The sequence below is a fragment of the Vespula vulgaris genome, chromosome 7, assembly GCF_905475345.1.
Source record: "Vespula vulgaris chromosome 7, iyVesVulg1.1, whole genome shotgun sequence".
NCBI lineage: Eukaryota > Metazoa > Arthropoda > Insecta > Hymenoptera > Vespidae > Vespula > Vespula vulgaris.
Window position 1 is genome coordinate 2900001 of NC_066592.1, and position 17500 is coordinate 2917500.

General features: G+C 37.1%; 1 protein-coding gene across 9 annotated transcripts in view; it reads left to right on the top strand.

The window, feature by feature from the left end:
* LOC127065150 (forkhead box protein P2-like) overlaps nt 1-17500 on the top strand; it is a 268844-nt gene that overhangs the window by 6634 nt on the left and 244710 nt on the right. The window contains exons 1-2 of one of the 9 annotated variants that reach the window (XM_050997102.1): nt 7758-8443; nt 9835-10136. The exons of 4 other annotated variants lie outside the window; for them this stretch is intronic. In XM_050997102.1, coding sequence (XP_050853059.1) covers nt 10059-10136 — 78 coding nt within the window. In that variant the 5' untranslated portion in view covers nt 7758-8443; nt 9835-10058. Of the gene's footprint in view, nt 1-7757; nt 8444-9021; nt 10137-17500 lie in introns of those variants that run through there. 4 more of the 9 variants (XM_050997116.1, XM_050997125.1, XM_050997120.1 and 1 more) reach the window with 4 other exon arrangements.

The window sequence follows — 17500 nt, forward strand, 5'->3', positions numbered from 1 at the left end:
TTTTGTCATTGATAAGAGACGTAACTGCGAAGTATCTCCCGTAAGAGACTTTCTAACACCCCGTATATGAATTATATTCGTGACAACGTCGACTAAAACTTCTTTCGATTTTCTATTCGCGTTTTCTTTTCTTCTTCTTTTTCCTCTTCTTCTTCTTCTTCTTCTTCTTTCCTTCTTTCTCTTTTCTCATGTTTTCTTTTTTCTTCTTCCTTTTTACAACCCCTTCACGTGTACGAGCCGATCTTTCTTTCCTCATTTCGTTGGAGTATCGTTGGCGAATTCTTCGCGTGTTAAAAATAACAATGTTCTCCCTTCTACGTGGAATGATTTTTAAAGTATAGGAGAAGATGGCGTAGAAAGAGAGAAAAAAAAAAGACCGCTCGATCCGGTTTTAATTAAAAAGATAGTAATTAAAAATTCGGCGAGAAGTACGAGAAGAACGAGTTGATAAAACCTATGGAAAAATGTCTTGATGGAAGAAATTGTACTTTTCTTTTTGGGGAATGATAAAAAGGAAAAGAAGAAAGAGAAAAAGAAAGATATGATACGTCGTTATAATTCGATAATCGTCGATAACAGGTAGACGGATTAATCGGCAATGCGTCATAGTTTTCGACGACTACGACGACTACGACGAATAGGACGAGTACGATGACGATGACGATAACTATGACGATGACGATGACGGGTATTTGTCAATAGAAACAAGCATCGACGCCGTAACCGCGGCCAAGTATACGTCAATATACATAACGACCGCCTGTTGACTTGTTACGTTGTCGAGTGCCGCGGATGATTCGATGATTTGCCGATTCGATGACCGGTGCTCCCGCGTTAAACGTGCTGCACCTCGTTCGCGTTGTCCATCCCCGGTGAGTCGAGTTAACACGAACTCGCGAGAACGACGGAGGGAAAGAGAAATATATATATATATATATATATACATATACATATATATATGTATAGATAGATGGATATATATATATATAGCGAGAGAGAGAGAGAGAGAGAAAGACGGCCGGACGTTCATTTGCGCACCGACTCGTCGTTGCATTAAATTATCATCGAGCGATCGCGATGCACCAACCGTTCCTACTATGTCGGACTCGTTATAACCTGATAATGGATACTCTCATCGCGACTGGAACATCCTATCTCTCTCTCTTCTAACAAATGAATGTCGCGATATTCGGTGTGCGTATCGGATTTGTGTCGAAAATCACTTGGCTTTTGGTACTCCTCCATTCTCTTCCGAGAGAATTCCTAGTGTTAGTTATATTTGTAGTTTTAGTTCTCGATTGTCATTAAGTGGAAGAGAAAATAAAGCGGTACGGAACGAAACGAAAAAAAGAGGGTGAGAGAGAGAGAGAGAGAGAGAGAGAGAGAGAGAGAGAGGGAGGGAGGGGGAGGGAGGGAGAGGGAGAGAGGGAGAGAGAGGAAAAAAGAATATTTTTGTTTGTTTATTTGTTTTCCCTCCCCCTTCCTCCTCCTTTTTATATATACATATATATATTTCTTTTTTTTTCTCTTTTCAGATAAAAAATTTATTATTCCGTTGCATATGTTTTTGCAATGCAGAAATACTACGATTATATTGTTTTATTATTTGTTATCGCGCTTTAAATCGATATTTTTATTATTATTATTTTTTTGTTGTTGTTGTTTGTTCTCTGTTTTTCTTTCTTTCTTTCTTTCTTTTTTTTTTTTTTTGTTAAATTAAACAAAGCCTACCGCCAGGTAATATAAGTTATATTTTCTTTCGCGGCTCGTGCCCGGCCCGTTTTCGAGCTTTAAACTTCGCCGTAGCAATGTCGAGCATTGTCGCGTCATTGGATTAATTTAACGCGCGTGTAATCGCGTTTCAGCTGTCAAAGCTCGCTCGACCCGTTGTTGGCCCGACGTGCATCCTCCTCGTCGTCGTCGTCGTCGTCGTTGTCGTCGTTATCGTCGTTGTTGTTGTCGTTGTTGTCGTCGTCGTCGTCGTCGTCGTTGTCGTCGTAGTCGTACGGAAATGGAGACTCTCGAATTACAATCGTAGCAGAGCACAGTTATTATCATCGAATCACCAACGTCACGTTTTCGTTCAATTTCTTGAATCTTCGAGCAAGTAGTAGTCTCGTCTTTCCTCGAGATTAAGAAATAAAAGAAATGAAAAAGGATGTAAAAAAAAAGGAAATGAAAAAGAAAAGAAAAATCGTTTATGATATTCAAAAAGGACATATCGAACGTCGGAAAGGTACTTAACAATTATCTCTTTATATAGAAATACTATCAGAATTTATCTATTCTTGTTAGTTTATGTATTTTCATACGATATAAGATGATTAATATAGATGATCAATATTAGGGATCGTGATAAATATAGAAACTTTATCACGTTCGATCTAATATTAAGAGTCGTGTTTCGAATGATCATCTGAATGTAATCGCACGGTGTAATAGATATATATATATATGTGTGTGTGTGTATGTGTTAACTCTATATATCACGGACGATTTAATACGGACGAGTTAACAACGCGTTTACGATTGTAGACGATCGAATGACTATCTTATATTTACAACGATCGATAATTTTAATTAGGTAAAGGTAAAAGCAAATTATAAAGGTAATATAAAATTGGGGAAAATACGATCGATAAAAGTAATATTTCTAACAATAACCGTATCTATTCGCGTGTATCGTTACTTCTAATATTACATAGATACATACGTACGCACTTATATCGACTAAAAAAAAATAAAAATAAAAAAAAATAAAGAGAAAAAGGAAAAGTTATGTCGAAAGGTTGGGTGTAACGCTAATTCGGCTGGGGTTCCCTTTCCTTCGTTACACGGCCAACTAGGATTCAATTTCCCGAGGACTATCGGAATTCTCTGTGCGTTATTACTCCGTCGAGCTAACAAACCGCATTCCCGTCTGTTGTTCTTCGTTGGCGATACGCGGACAAAAGGGCCCCGGCCATTTTAACCCCCTCCCCTAGTCCACTCCCACCCACATATTTTCTCTCTCTCTCTCTCTCTCTACGTTCCTTCCTCTTTCCTTTTTTTTTTCCTTTTTTCTTCTTCCACTTTTTGTATTAACGGGTACGGTGGCGCGGATTTTCCGTACCGGACTGCCAGCATCTAGCTGATGATGTAATATTATACGAAATCGCGGATTTTCTTTCAGTGTAAAAAGAAGACCACGTATGTTCTCTCTCTCTCTCTCTCTCTCTCTTTCTCTTTCTCTTGTCGGCGGCAGCATTGTGCTCTTGGAGAACGAAATGCGGAATCGCGACGCACAAAGCGCGTTTCACGTTCCCTACGGGACGTCGAGAAAAGGGTTCGCCGTGACTTTGTCGGTGGAACGATCTCTACGTGTGCAGGGGGGTGGGCTTAAAAAAAAAGTCGATCATTATCCACTCGTCGTTCTGCATTGGTCGCGTTTCCTGATGCACCTCGTTTGCAATGCGCTTCGTGTTATAATAGAAAAGAACGGAAAAGGGAGAAAAGGAGAGATAGAAAGAGAAAGAGAAAGAGAAAGAAAAAGAGAGAGAGAGAGAGAGAAAGAGAGAAAGAAAGATCCCCATAGGATGGCCGGACATTGGAAGCGACGGAGTATTAAAAAGGTCCGTGTTTGATTTCTCGATACCCTTCTCCCACTCTCTCATTGACTCTTTCACGAATTTATCTAGGAACGTCTTCTCTTCTTCGTTCGTTTCGATTATGTTCTTGTTCCGTCTTTTCTTTTCCTTTTCTATCTTTTTTCTTCTCTTCTTTCTTTCCAAGTCATCGAAAGATCCAGAAGACTGTATCTTGTAGATATAAGTATTCTTTTTTGTTTTTTCTTTTTACAAATCGTACGAAGAGAAGAAGAAAGAGAAGATATCTTTGGAGTAATATCGTATTCGTTCGTAAACACGTAATATCGTATCCGGTCGCGAATGATGTGTATGTCAGAATGTATTTAGTCAGATTGATTTTAATAAATTCTTTCGGGAGGCAAAAAAGAGGATAGAAAGAAGAGAAAGAAAAAAGAAAGACGGAATGAAAAGAAGAAAAAAACAAACAAAAACAAACAAACAAACAAACAAACAAATGAATCGATAAGATAACGCTTGGTATCTTATTTATTTTTACGAAATCGTTTTTACGAGAGTAGAGCAGAGAGATAAAAAATCGAATACTTTATAATAAACGTAATCATTCTCAACGTAGGACACATATGAGTCACTTATATACATACATACATACATACATACATATATATGTATATACACACACGTACGTAGATCATAGTAGATAGGACGTATCACGCGTATTCACGTACGCGTAGAATACTTAGGTATATGTGTATAGCCGATATATAGGTAAGCGAAATATACGCGTATCCGTAGATTCAGTTTAATGGGTCACTTCGAAACTACGAAGGTTATTCCGTGGGTGCTCGTCAACGCGGCCGGGAATCGTTCGACGCCTCCGATAAAAATACAGTCGATCATTATCCACTCGTTCCGCATTGGTCGCGCTTCCTGATGCACCTCGTTGCAACGTCAGTGACATAATAGAGAGACGCTGCAGGCCGCACGTATGCACATACATCGATGCAAAGGGGGAAGAGGAAGAGAGAGAGAAAGAGAGAGTGTGATAAAGAGAGTAAGAGAGAAAGAGAGAGAGAGAGAGAGAGAGGGTGTGTGTGATAAAGAGAGGTGGAGAATGTGGGTGGTAGGGAGAGAGTGCTACATGGTATATCAAACCCGTAGCCCCGACCGTGTTTGAATCCGCGGTTCTATCATGAATCAATTACTACGCGAATTCGTACACAACGGGGATCGCGACGAAAGCTCGCGCGTGAAGGACGAGGAATATAAAGGGGGATCCGTAGCCTGGTACGCCTCTCTCTCTCTCTCTCTCTCTCTTTCTCTCTCTCTCTCTCTCTCTCTCTCTCGTTCACACTGTATGCATACCCTCTCTACTTTGGACTTGTATGACGCGTGTATGTGTGTACATGTCGATCGTGTACATGCCAACGTCACCTGCCTGCATTTCTCTCTGTCCTTCTCCCTGTTACGTTTTCATCGTTCCACCAATCCTCGATTTGTATGTATGTAGATATAGTTTTACATGACTTTCTCTTTATATTATCATTCGTATATGTGTATATATATAAAGTATATCTCTATATATTACGAGACGCGATCTCTAACTTTTCTAACTTCGTTTTATTTTCCTGGTGATAATCGTCAAGCGTTCATCCTTCCCCAATCGAGATTCCCGACTCGTCTGAGTTTCGCTCGAAGGCTCTGCCTAGTTTTTCTTTCTCTGTCTCTGTCTTTCTCTCTTTTTCTATCTCTCTTTCTCATTTCTTTTTATCCTTTCTCAGCGATACCCGATTCTCGTTAGATTGAGCCGGAAATCTAACGATATCGTGATCGAGACGTGTTCCCTACGTATGTGTTTTTATCTACGTATGTGTATTACGGTACGATAAACTAACATGAAAATAGTGCTTTAGAACGAACCGTGATAATAACTGCTTCTTCGGATTCTCTCTCTCTCTCTCTCTCTCTCTCTCTCTCTCTCTCTCTCTCTCTCTCTCTCTCTCTCTCTCTCTCTCTCTCTCTCTCTCTCTCTCTCTCTTTCTCGTCCTCTCTTTCTTTCACGATTTCGTGTAATCGTATATTTTTTTTTATCGCACGAAGATATCTCGAATTAAATCATTTGTATTCTTAATATTCTCAACTTTGTATTTAAGAGTGATAATTACTATAATTATAATTTATGTTTAGGTAATGATAATATGTATACAAAAAAATATATATATATGTATATGTATATACATATATATTGAGATACGTAGGCAATAATATTTGAATTAAAAAATATAATTACGAGTATATACGGACGCAGAAGGCACTCAGATAGCTTTGGGTGAATTAGCGAGTCGATAAAAAGAAAAAAACAGGAAAAAATATATTGAGAACAAATAATTTTTTAATCTCCTTTTTTTTCATATTTTTTTTTCTTTCTTTCTTTCTTTTTTTTTCTTTCTTTTTGTTTTTTTTTTTTTTTTGAAACACAAACGTAATTAATTTTCTTTGCAATTGAATTCAGTAAAAATAATGTAAAATATATGCAAACACGTATCCATATACTCAGATACATGTACACACACATACATAATCTGTAAAATTATCATAACTTTTTATCGAAGAAGAAACTTCGAAACTTCCTTCCCATGGTTTCTTTTCCTCGACGTTAACGCGATTCTTTTCTCTTACTCGAGAGAGTAAGACGAGCAAGCGCGTTTAATTTCAGTCGATTCGACAAACATTTCGCGAGTTAGTTACGTATGTACGTACATACGCTGAAAAGACAAAGAAAACGCTGTAGAATAAATTCGATTTTCTTCTGGAGTATCTAAGACGATAGTAAATCTTGTGTCTTTGTGACGATATAATTCGTTAATTATTTCACTTCTCGTTAATTCGTTAAAAGATAGAAAAAAGAAGAAAGAAAGAAAGAAAGAAAGAAGGAAAAAAAAAGATAGAGAGATGACATGAGAGGCTACCTAAAACAATTCGTTTTAACTGCGTTACCACTGATCCAGACGAACGATAAGGTTTTTAAAAAATAATATTCACAAAGGAGAAGGAGAGGTGGAGAAGGAAGAAGAAAAAGAAAAAAAAGAAAAGGAAAAGAAGAAAAGAAGAAGAAGAAGAAGATGTAGAAGAAGTAAAAGACGTCGCCTAAACAATCTTATCAGTCTCGCGCTCGATTCCAATCGAAACCGGAGTAGACCAACAACTTATCTCTAGAAACCACGATACAATTTTTTTTTTCTTTCTCCTTTCATTTCTTTTCTTTTTTAGATTCTCATATATTTTATAAAAGATTTTTAAATGTTAAAGATTTCTAAAATATTATGGCTATTATATCTCGAAAGGAATTTTGTTTTTTCTTTGTTCCTTTTTTTCTTTTTTTTTTCTTTTTTTTTCCTTTTAATTTTATACGTTTACGAAAAATAATCTAAAGAAAACACATAATTAATCTCGTAGCGCTTGACGAATCTCTTCTGGGGTATATAAATTTCATTCATAAAAAGATTAAGGTCGTAAATCACGTCGATTGATCGTGAATATTTATAAGAAAAATTATAATGATCCTTTAAGACGTTAGACGAATTTCGAGTTTCAGAGATGACGTTCTCTCTCTCTCTCTTTCTCTTTCTCTCTCTCTCTCTCGTTTCTGTTTGTGTCCTTATCGAAGCGTAAATACATACAAGAGAGATATAATAAAGTCCGTGATATAGTATGAACGTATGACGTCAGTCGTAAAACGTCCATCATATTTCCAGTATTACGGTGAATGATATAGAAAAATAGTCGCGAATAGATCGATATATCTATTATGAATATACCTCTAGCTATGTACTGTAATACTACGTCACGAGTTTGTTGGAGACGTACGTAAGTGCTTACTTACTTACTTACTTACTTACTCACTTACTCTTAATTTTCTCGTACGAGAAAATATATTGCAATCAATCAACAACGAAAACGACAAACAACGAAAAAGAAAAAAAAAGAAGAGGAAGTAAACAATTGCAGGGAAAAGAGAGGAATAAAGATGTGAAAAGAAAAGCAACGATATGGCGTTAGAAAATGATCAGTGAATTTAAGATAAGACCGAACCAACGAGTCGAGCATGTATTTTCGATACCCCACGCGCGCAATTCGCTTTATATTTCGCATAACGCGAGTGTTCTTATCAGTTTGCCGACGGATCGCGTTGTTAAGACAAGATCGAGGTAGTATACGGTTGAATGATAAGTCGCGGTTGCATGGGTATTTCCTTACGTTACGTTTCTCAACGTTCGATCATTCTCGACGATCTTTTTCTTTTCTTTTTTTTTTTTTTTCTTTTTCCTTAACGTCCTCTTTTTTCTTCTTGTTTCTCTTTTTTTGTTGCAAAAGAAAATAGAAAAAGAAAGATAAAAGAACGAGACCGATCATTATCGCTATTAGAGAACTTCGTTGGTGATTAATCGCGTGTGAAATTTCGAACTACTTAAAACGAATACTTAATATATATGTATATACACATATACGTATATATGTTATAAATATAAAAAAAAAAAAAACAAAAATTCATAGTTCGATAATATATCGTACATTCGTTCCGAAGGATATTACGATCGTGGAAATTGAATTTTCAAGGACGAGTCTCCTCGTCGAGACTCTTCATTCCATATCGAAAGAACAATTTGGTGAATTGTCACGTTACGAATCGATTTTTCTTGAAAACGTCATTCGTACTAGTGGATTCATTTGGAACATCGTCGATTTATCGCGTCCTCGTATCGGATACTACCGTCGATTCAGAAATGTGTTTCTTCATCGGATGGCGCGACGGCGGCATAAAAATTCCTAATTTATGAGGGGCTACAATTTCCATTGAGGTTCGTTCGTTTATTATAATATATATAATATATATGCGTGCGTGTGTGTGTGTGTATAAAGTTGTTTTACAATTTTTCTTTTTTTTTTTTACATATATATCAACATATCAATTTGATCGAATACATCGGATCGAACAACTCAATTCGTCTTTGTATCATTATACATTTTTTTTTTTTCAAATGCTTATAAAAAGATAACTTCGGTTTTTAGAAAAGAAGATTGTATCTTTTGGAAGAAAAACCGGATGTGTTATACAATGTGTAATACTTACGAGATTGTTTAGAATACGCTATTGGACGATAAAGTAAAGATACAGAGAGAGAGAGAGAAAGAAATGAAAAGGAAAAGAAAAAAGAAAAAGAGAAAAGACTATTCTATGTAATAAGAAAAATTTTTCGCTACAAGTCGTCGGATACAATTGTAAAATAAAGAAACGTTTTCTTTGTCGAGCTTCGAAGTTGATTTTGTTACGAGATGTAGGCACGGCGTATGGGTTCGAAGAAAAAGAGCTTTGCTTTTTGCATTGCATTCTTATCTGAAAAGTAGAAAGAGAGAGAAAGAGAGAGAGAGAGAGAGAGAAAGGGAGAGAGAGAGAAAGAAAGGAAGAGAGAGAGAGCGAGAGAGAAAGAGCTCGTTATTGTTTGCACAATGCTGTTTTGCCAAAGATAAGTATTCCCCTGTATACGCCTATTGTGCTCTAAGGCATGTATACATATTTGCTCGACTCTCCTCTCTCTCTCTTTTTCTCTTTCTCTCTTTTTCTTTCGATTTCACAACTATTAGGAAATCTCGTTGCCAACGTATTGCCGTGAAATATAAAATGGCTAATAATGACGATTGTATTGGTAGGAGGTGTAAAAAGCGCAACTAAAAATATCAGAGAGCTTGTTATTTGTATCGTTGATTCCTTCGAACGTGCATAGTATATGAGAGAGAGAGAGAGAGAGAGAGAGAGAGAGAGAGAAAGGGAGAGAGAGAGAAAGAGAGAGTGTTTATGTTGAGAACGAGCGAGCCAAGTAATCTTTTTTTAATCTGCCAAATGTTTGTCATATTTCGTACAAAGTATAAAAAAGAAAAATAAATAAGCGAGGTACGTACGTATATACAATCCGAAAAAGAAAAAAGAAAAAGAAAAATATTCGTCGTTATTTAGTTATATAACAAAGTCCTACGAGGCTATCGTAAACGTAAATAATTGTTAGGTATTCGAGGAAATACGTTCGATTCGGAGAATTGCCATTAGAATATAATAAGATCGTTTTCTTAAATAGAAAGATATATTAAGGTGACTCACCCTGTGTGTAAATACATCGTGGATACATACATACACACATACGTATATTTACCAAAACATGCGAATTACTAGGAAGTAGATCTTTTTCACTCGAAGGTCGATTAGACGAAGTTGGGGAAAGATCGTTGAAGGTCGGATCGAAAGGAACGAAAAAGGTCGAGAACGGAACGAACGAACTTAGTAAGCGAGTAAGCGAGCAAGCGAGAGGAAGATGACATAATACCCTTCTCGTCGCGCAATTTGCCAAAGAGATTCGTGCTGCGTGGGACGGACGCAACGCGCGCCGGCATTTATGATAATGTGTAGTCACGGTTTACTGGATGCGACGCCCGAGATGCAACGGCGAACTCGCACTGCGAATCCTACTTAACGCTCTTGTCCCTGATGCAGAAGAGTATGTGAGTATACGAGTATGTAATAAGTGAGTGAGTGAGTGAGTGAGTTAGTTAGTGAACGAGTAAGAGAGAGAGAGAGAGAGAGACGACGACGACGACGACGACGACGACGACGACGACGATGACGATGACGACGACGACGACGACGACGACGACGACGACGACGACGTCGACGACGACGACGACGACGACACGCACACGCATATGCACACGCACATGCACGCGCGCACGGCCACCGGGATAATCGCGCAAGACGATTGGTAGCTTCCTGTCGGTCACGTGACCGGCCTGCATCGGCGAACACGACCACGCCACGTTCTATGTATGTATGCGTACATAGGCCCTCTACGGAGGATGACATTCGTTGCATTCACCTACTGACATATGACGTTAAAAGCTTGGAACATCTCGCGAACCATTATATTGCTACTGCTTGTGCTATGCGATAATTCTAGACGCGATCTTGATATCTTTGGAAGGATCGATAATTATCAAGCAGATCAAGATATTGTTTCGATACGCTTCTTGTTTTTTTTTTTTTTTTTTTTTTGTTTATTTTTGTTTGATCTCTTATGCGTCCTCACGTTTTCACGTTTGATTTTCTTCAGCAGATAATTTCAGAGAAGAATTTAGGAAATCGTTAGGTTGAGACTATACGATAAGTTATTTTCTCGATTAATTATAATTTCGTATTAATGGAGCACGTAGTAGTAATTTAATATCATCGATTGTCAGGTAATATTTGCAAATGAGAAATCCGTTTTACGTGAGGTTCGAGCGACCAGCCAATAAGTGTTACTACTTCATTGTGTATCGCACATGAACGTTGTCCGTGATCCGTGTCACCCTAGATTGATAAACGAGCCACGAATCGTTTACGGTGTAACCGATCCTGTTGAGGTGTTACCAATTGAGATCTAACGCATCACCCTTTTCTAACTACTATACATATATGCGTGTAAATGTATTATCGTCATATATAAACCCAAATGATTATTCAAACATTTCTTTAAAAAAACGTTCGTTTCTCCAAAAATTTAGATTAATTTAAGATAGCTTCTTGTGACAATTCTTTCGGAATCATATCGTCGAAAACATAATATCGATCTATCGATGTATCGATATTTATAGCAACAGTCGTTGGAAACAAACTAGGTTTGTTCTCTAATGAAGAATTATAAGTAGATAGGTAGGTAGGTAGGTAGATAGATAGGTATATCTCGAGAATAATAAAAAGAAGAAGAGAAAGAACAGAAAAAGAAGAAAAAGAAGAAGAAGAAGAAGAAAAAAGAAAAAGGGAAGATTAACGGTGGTAGCGATGATGCCTCGCAATATCGTGCCATCTATTTTGTAATAGAAACAACGGAAGAGCCTAATTCCGCGAGGCTGCCTCGTTCTCTCTCTCTCTCTCTCTCTCTCTCTATCTCTCTCTATCTATCTCTATCTCTCTCGCTCACTCTTTGACTCTCTCACTGACTCTCTCACTCCTCTCTCACTCATCATCCTCGCCATTAGACACTGAGACACACGACGATTCGCTCGCACACCGATACTATTCCTATCTACCTATACTTACTTACTTACCTACCTACCTACCTACCTACCTAATTATACCGAGTAGAGTAGCCCACTCGATGCGATAAGCGATTTACATGCCGAACGACACGATGGATTTATATGCCCGAGAAACTCGTACCTAACATCTACAAGTGCATCTCCCTTTCTTCAAAGAGAAAAACAGAGATATGGAGAAAAAGAAAGAGAGAGAGAGAGAGAGAGAGAGCGGAAGATTCCTTTTCTTTTTCTTTTTCTTCTTCCTCTTCTTCCTCATCATCGTCATCATCATCATCTTCTTCTTCTTCATCTTCTTCATCTTCTTCTTCTTTCTATTTTTTTTTCTTTTTGTCCGACTTTTCCTATCTTTTGCTCCTATTCCCGGAAGACCCGTCACGAGACGATGTCTTGTTCGAGCGCCAAATTCGAGTCGCCATTCGAAGAGAGACGTGCTTCCTTCCCTTCCCGCTTTTCTCATTCTCAATCGTTTCGACCCTCTCTTTGATCTTTCCCAAACGTTTTCTTCTCAGCTACGATCTTCTACTTCTTTTTTCCTCCTGTCTTCCGTTTTTATTTTTGAGAAAGTTTCTTTTTCATTCTCTCTTTCTCTCTCTCTCTCTCTCTTCTTCTCTTTTTCTGTTTCTTTTTTTTTTTTCAATTTTTTTTTTCTTTCACGAGTGCAAGACCACGCGTACCGATTTCATTGAAACTTTTCTAGCGAGCTTTTGCATTATTTGAAAATACAATGAGGACAATTTAAAAATAGTGTGTGTGTGTGTTCGTGTATTTGAATATTTTTTTTTTTGATATATAAAACTAAGGAAATTAATGGGAATAGAGTTTCGTTCGAATTTATATTTTCATTATCCATTTTGCGATTTATTTTTGCCATTAATTGGTATCGACTATCTTCGATTAAAAAAGATGAAAAAAAAAAACAAAAACAAAAGAAAAAAGAAATGACGAAAAAGGACGTAAGTAATTTTCGATTGAATTATTGGACGAATATTTTTTTTCTTTGCGAGATGACGTTGACAGTACGCAAGAGAAAATTGTCAGCAAGTAGAGTAAATCTACTACAGACGTGATAAGCGTGCGAACGTGCCGAACGATAAGATTTATCATTTGTGATTGAATATTTCCAACAAGCTTTTTCTCTTTCTCTCTCTCTTTTCGTTCTATGCAAAGGTTCGGTCCATTTTATTTATGACATCTTCGAGGGTTTATGAATAATTATGCAAACGTCTCGACGTTCATGGAAGAAATTTTTATCGAAAAAAGAAAAAAAATAATTTCCTTTTTTCATTCACTGCGCACAATGATTTATTTATTAATTTCTTTCCTCTTTCGTTAATTTATTCTTTCGTTTCAATATAACAATTTATACGTACATAAAGTAGATATTATTTGAGCGAACGAGATTAATAGGAGAATTATTACATAGACAATTATTTCATCGGACGTATATATATATATATCGTGATTACGTGTAACGATTAAGAAATAATTTAAAGAAATTAATTAATACCAACGAAACTATAAATCATTCGTTATTCATTATTGTTTTTGTATAGAAATGATATATGAAAACGTATCTACGTAAATACATACGGATACGTTCGGATAGGTTAAAGATCATAATGTTAATAAGAAATATGTCTATAGAAGAAAACCTCTGCGTATTTTACTACCCACGTGATATAATATGACGGAAACAAGAACAATTGGCTCTCCCTTGGCTGGTCTCTCACTTTGTCAGAAATAGATCTCACCATCGATCGGCAACGTTAACTTGCTAATTAGCAGATGCTCTTAGTCGTTTCACGTTAGAGATCTATTTTCAATATCGCCATTAGCTAATGTGGAAAAAGGACTATTTCGAACGAAACAATGTCGATAAACGACGATTCTTCTCTCTCTCTCTCTCTTCTTTAATCGTTGTATTATTCAAAAATACGTACTTACCTACGCGGAATATCGTACGATGGTGAAGCTATGAAAAGAGATAGAGAGAGGGAGAGGGAGAGGGAAGTTTTGCTGGTTTCCTCTCTATTTTGGACAGTACTTATTCTTAGAATGGCGTAAATTTAATTGCGACAGGCGTACAGACGCATTGCCGCGAAACATGTATCGCGCCGTGAAATATTACTTCGGAATATAGTGGCAACGACGTCGGTTAATTTAATTAAATATTTCTTAGGAGGGACTCGAGAGATCCTATACGTCGTAACCTGCTTACTCCTTAATTTTATGTCACAATAATTTCTCCGCTTATCGAACCCTTCCCCGTCTACGATACGATAAGACACATCATGTCGTGAAATTAAGATATTTTTATATACAAAATTAAAAAAAAAAAAAAAATAGTAAAAATAAAGGAAAACGAGAGAAGAATTGTATAATAATATCTGACTTCGAACGAATTTAACTAGAGTATAAATAGTACGTCTAATATATGTAAGTATGTCTAATAGTAAATCTAATATATTTCGTTCGTTCTAATTTCGACAAAATATTAATTTCATATCGGATTATTAATTTTAATCGGGGCTGATTTAAGAAATGCATTGTTTCTTTTTTTCTTATCGTCCTATGTATAAGTAAATATTAGATAAGACTTATTGCCGTTCTTGAAAATTTATTCGTCATAGAAAAAAATAGAAGAAGAGAAATGAAAAAAGAAGAAAACGTTTTGAAGAAGAAAGGAAGGAAGGAAGGATGGATGGAAGGAAAGAAAGAAAAAAGGAATAGTAGAGAAAAAGAGAGAGATGGAAAGAAAGAGAGAAAGAGAGAGAGAGAGAACGGTAAAGTTAGATAAAAGTTAATATTTTTCGTGGAATAATGAATTCCGTGGTCTCTTCTCGGACTCGCGGAAGCGGCCCCACGTAGCGGCCTTAAATCTTTTCTGTAAATAGATTATGGAGGAAGATAATGAAAAATTCGTCGCGGTATCGCTCGTTAACGCCGTGACCCACCATTTCTCTCTCTTCTTCTTCCAACAACGAAAGAAGAAAACTAAAAAAAAAAAAACAAAAGAAGAAAAAAAAAAGAAAATGTGGAAACCTACTCGCCAGCTACCACTTTAAATTAAACGTACAATTTCCTTTTCTTTCTCTCTCATTTTTTTTTTTTAGACGAATCATCCCGTTTGCAACGTGTCGCTAAGCAAGTTTTAAAACATTATCATTGTTGTTTGGTAAATAACGAAAGCAGATAAGATAATGTAAGCGAAAGAGAAAGAGAGAAAGAGAGAGGGAGAGAGACGATCGTTTTAAATCAGAAAGCGATCGAGATAGTCTTTTCATTCTATCTTTTTTCCTCATCATCGTCATCGTCGTCGTCGTCGTTGTTATATCGAAACTCTCTCTCTCTCTCGCTCTCTCTCTTTCTCTATGGTAGGAGAAAAATGCGAGATATGAATCATCTCGTCTCGAGTACACCGGCTCGTGCTCCAAATACCATCTCCTTTCCTTCTGCCCCCTTGTTCCTCTTATCCCCCCACTCACTCTTTCTCTCTCTCTTTCTCTCTTTCTCTCTTTCGTTTGCCGTCGTCACGTTTTACGTCTTACGTCTTTCCACGTCGTCGAGCAACGAGGTAGAAGAGTGACGGATGAATATATATATATATATATATTTGGAATAATCACACGCAAATAATGTTAGAGCAGACTAGTAAGAAAATACAAATAAAAAATAATTCGTGATATATTATCGTTAGAGTCGAACGTTTAAAGTTGTAGAACTAGAAAGGGACAATGATGTTTAAGAGAGAAACAAAAAGATAGATAGATAGATAGATAGAAATAGATTGATAAAAGATTATTCCAACATCTAGTTGTGGCTCGTGCCGATACAGTCTATCAGAGAGAGGCAGAGACAGAGACAGAGAGAGAGAGAGAGAGAAGAGGAAAGTTTGGCCGTTAACGCTTACAGAAGTGTATTTTGTAAGCACCATCGGACTATTTCGTCCGAAAAGACGCGAGATTAACGAGCGTCGCTCGTCTACCGACACGAGAACGAGATTTATCGTAATAAAAATGGAGGCGTCGAGGGAAGAAACGTCGGGATCTGAACGATTTACAAGAAACACGAGCGACCTGTCACGGATGTTGCCGGGCCTCTTTTAATACCGGTCGAAGAATGTAATAAATATAGGAGGAAGAGTGGATAGACTAAAAGATGGAAAGAGAAAAAGAGAGAAAAAGAGAGATATAGAGATAGAGAGAGAGAAAGAAAGAAAAGAGAGAGAGAGAGAGAGGCACGCGTACGCACAGAGAAAGAGAGAGAGAGAGAGAAAGTTTCTCTCTTTTCCAGTCGTTGATAAATCCGTGTTTGCGCGTGTGTCTGAATGCGCCATTGATGAGAGAGAAGTGGAAGGCTGGTGGTCAGCGAGCTAGCCAAGAACCTGCTCCTGGCTCGGAGTCTCGGCAGACATTAGTATTAATAGTTATGAATCTAGAATAGAACGTACCACCGGCAGGCTGTTATGTAGATATGCGAGGTGCCGACTCGGTCATCCGCGTGCACTTTACGACCGAAAGATATGAATGCAAATTGCAAAGAAGAAGAGGAAGAAGAGGCTTCAGAAAGAGTACCGAACTCGTTTTCATTCGAGTTCTCTTAAGTTCTATTCGAGATCGTTCGAAACTCGTATATTTGCGAATGGCGAGAATGGGATGGTGGAACGAACCGAAGAGAGGGATATGGGGGAAAGAAAGGAAGAGATAGAAAGAGAGAGAGAAAGAGAAAAAAAGAAAGAAAAAATCAACTACTTGAGTAGCAACGAAAAAAGAGAGAGAGAGAGAGAGAGATGCGTTACGCGAATCGTGGTTAACACTAATGATGCGCCATCGTTAACGATTCTCATGAAACATAAGAGATAGTCAGTTTAGATAGGTATATAAGGGATGTCCTGTATCCATTGGATAATACTAATATATTCGTATTCGTAGCTCCTTCTATTACGTACGTACTTATTACGTAGAGTTACTTTATTCGTACATCTTATTACAGTACACAACACAGACGTCCGAGTTCGAGTATCGAATTTACTTATTATTAAATACATAGGTTAGATACGTCTACGACTTTTATCGTCCTCTCAGTTTAATATCATACTTTCTCTTTTCTCTGGATCCTTTTATTATTATCTCTTCTTCCTTTTCTTCTTCTTCTTCTTTTCTATCCTCCTTTTGCAAAACTATTTTATCGATATCCGGTTTGATCACGATCGCGTCGACGATCTCAATGTTGTTTCTTCTGTTTTCTTGTCTTTTTTTATTTTCTTTTTGTTTTTCTTATTTGCGTTGTTTTCTTCCTTTCTTTTTTTTTTGTTTTCGCAAATTCTCCTCTTGGAACAAGATCCAATCGCAAATTGTTCCGTTCTCTCGTTATTATCTTATCTTCGAGATTTTCTTTTCTTTATAATACATATATCATAGGTACACGTACAAGTAGTAGTAGTAGTAAAAGAATAAAAAGAATAAGAAGAATAAGTATAAGAAGAAGAAGAAGAAGAAGAAGAGCGAACCAAATTCCTCGGCCGATCATTCCGATGGCCGTTTTTTGGTTGTTAGTTGCCCTGTCTGCGTTTAGCCATCTATTTATAGAGTTCAGCCTCCTTTCCTCAGGAGAGAGAGAGAGAAAGAGAGAACAAAACTGGATAGAGCAAAACTCCTTCCTACTACCTTAAACCGTCCACGTTTCGTGAATACCCATCTTTAAAGGTTTAATAATCTCTACGAGCCGATTTTGAACAAGGAAAATGTTAAATATCACGTCGTATATTCTTTAACAAAATTCTCAGATACATA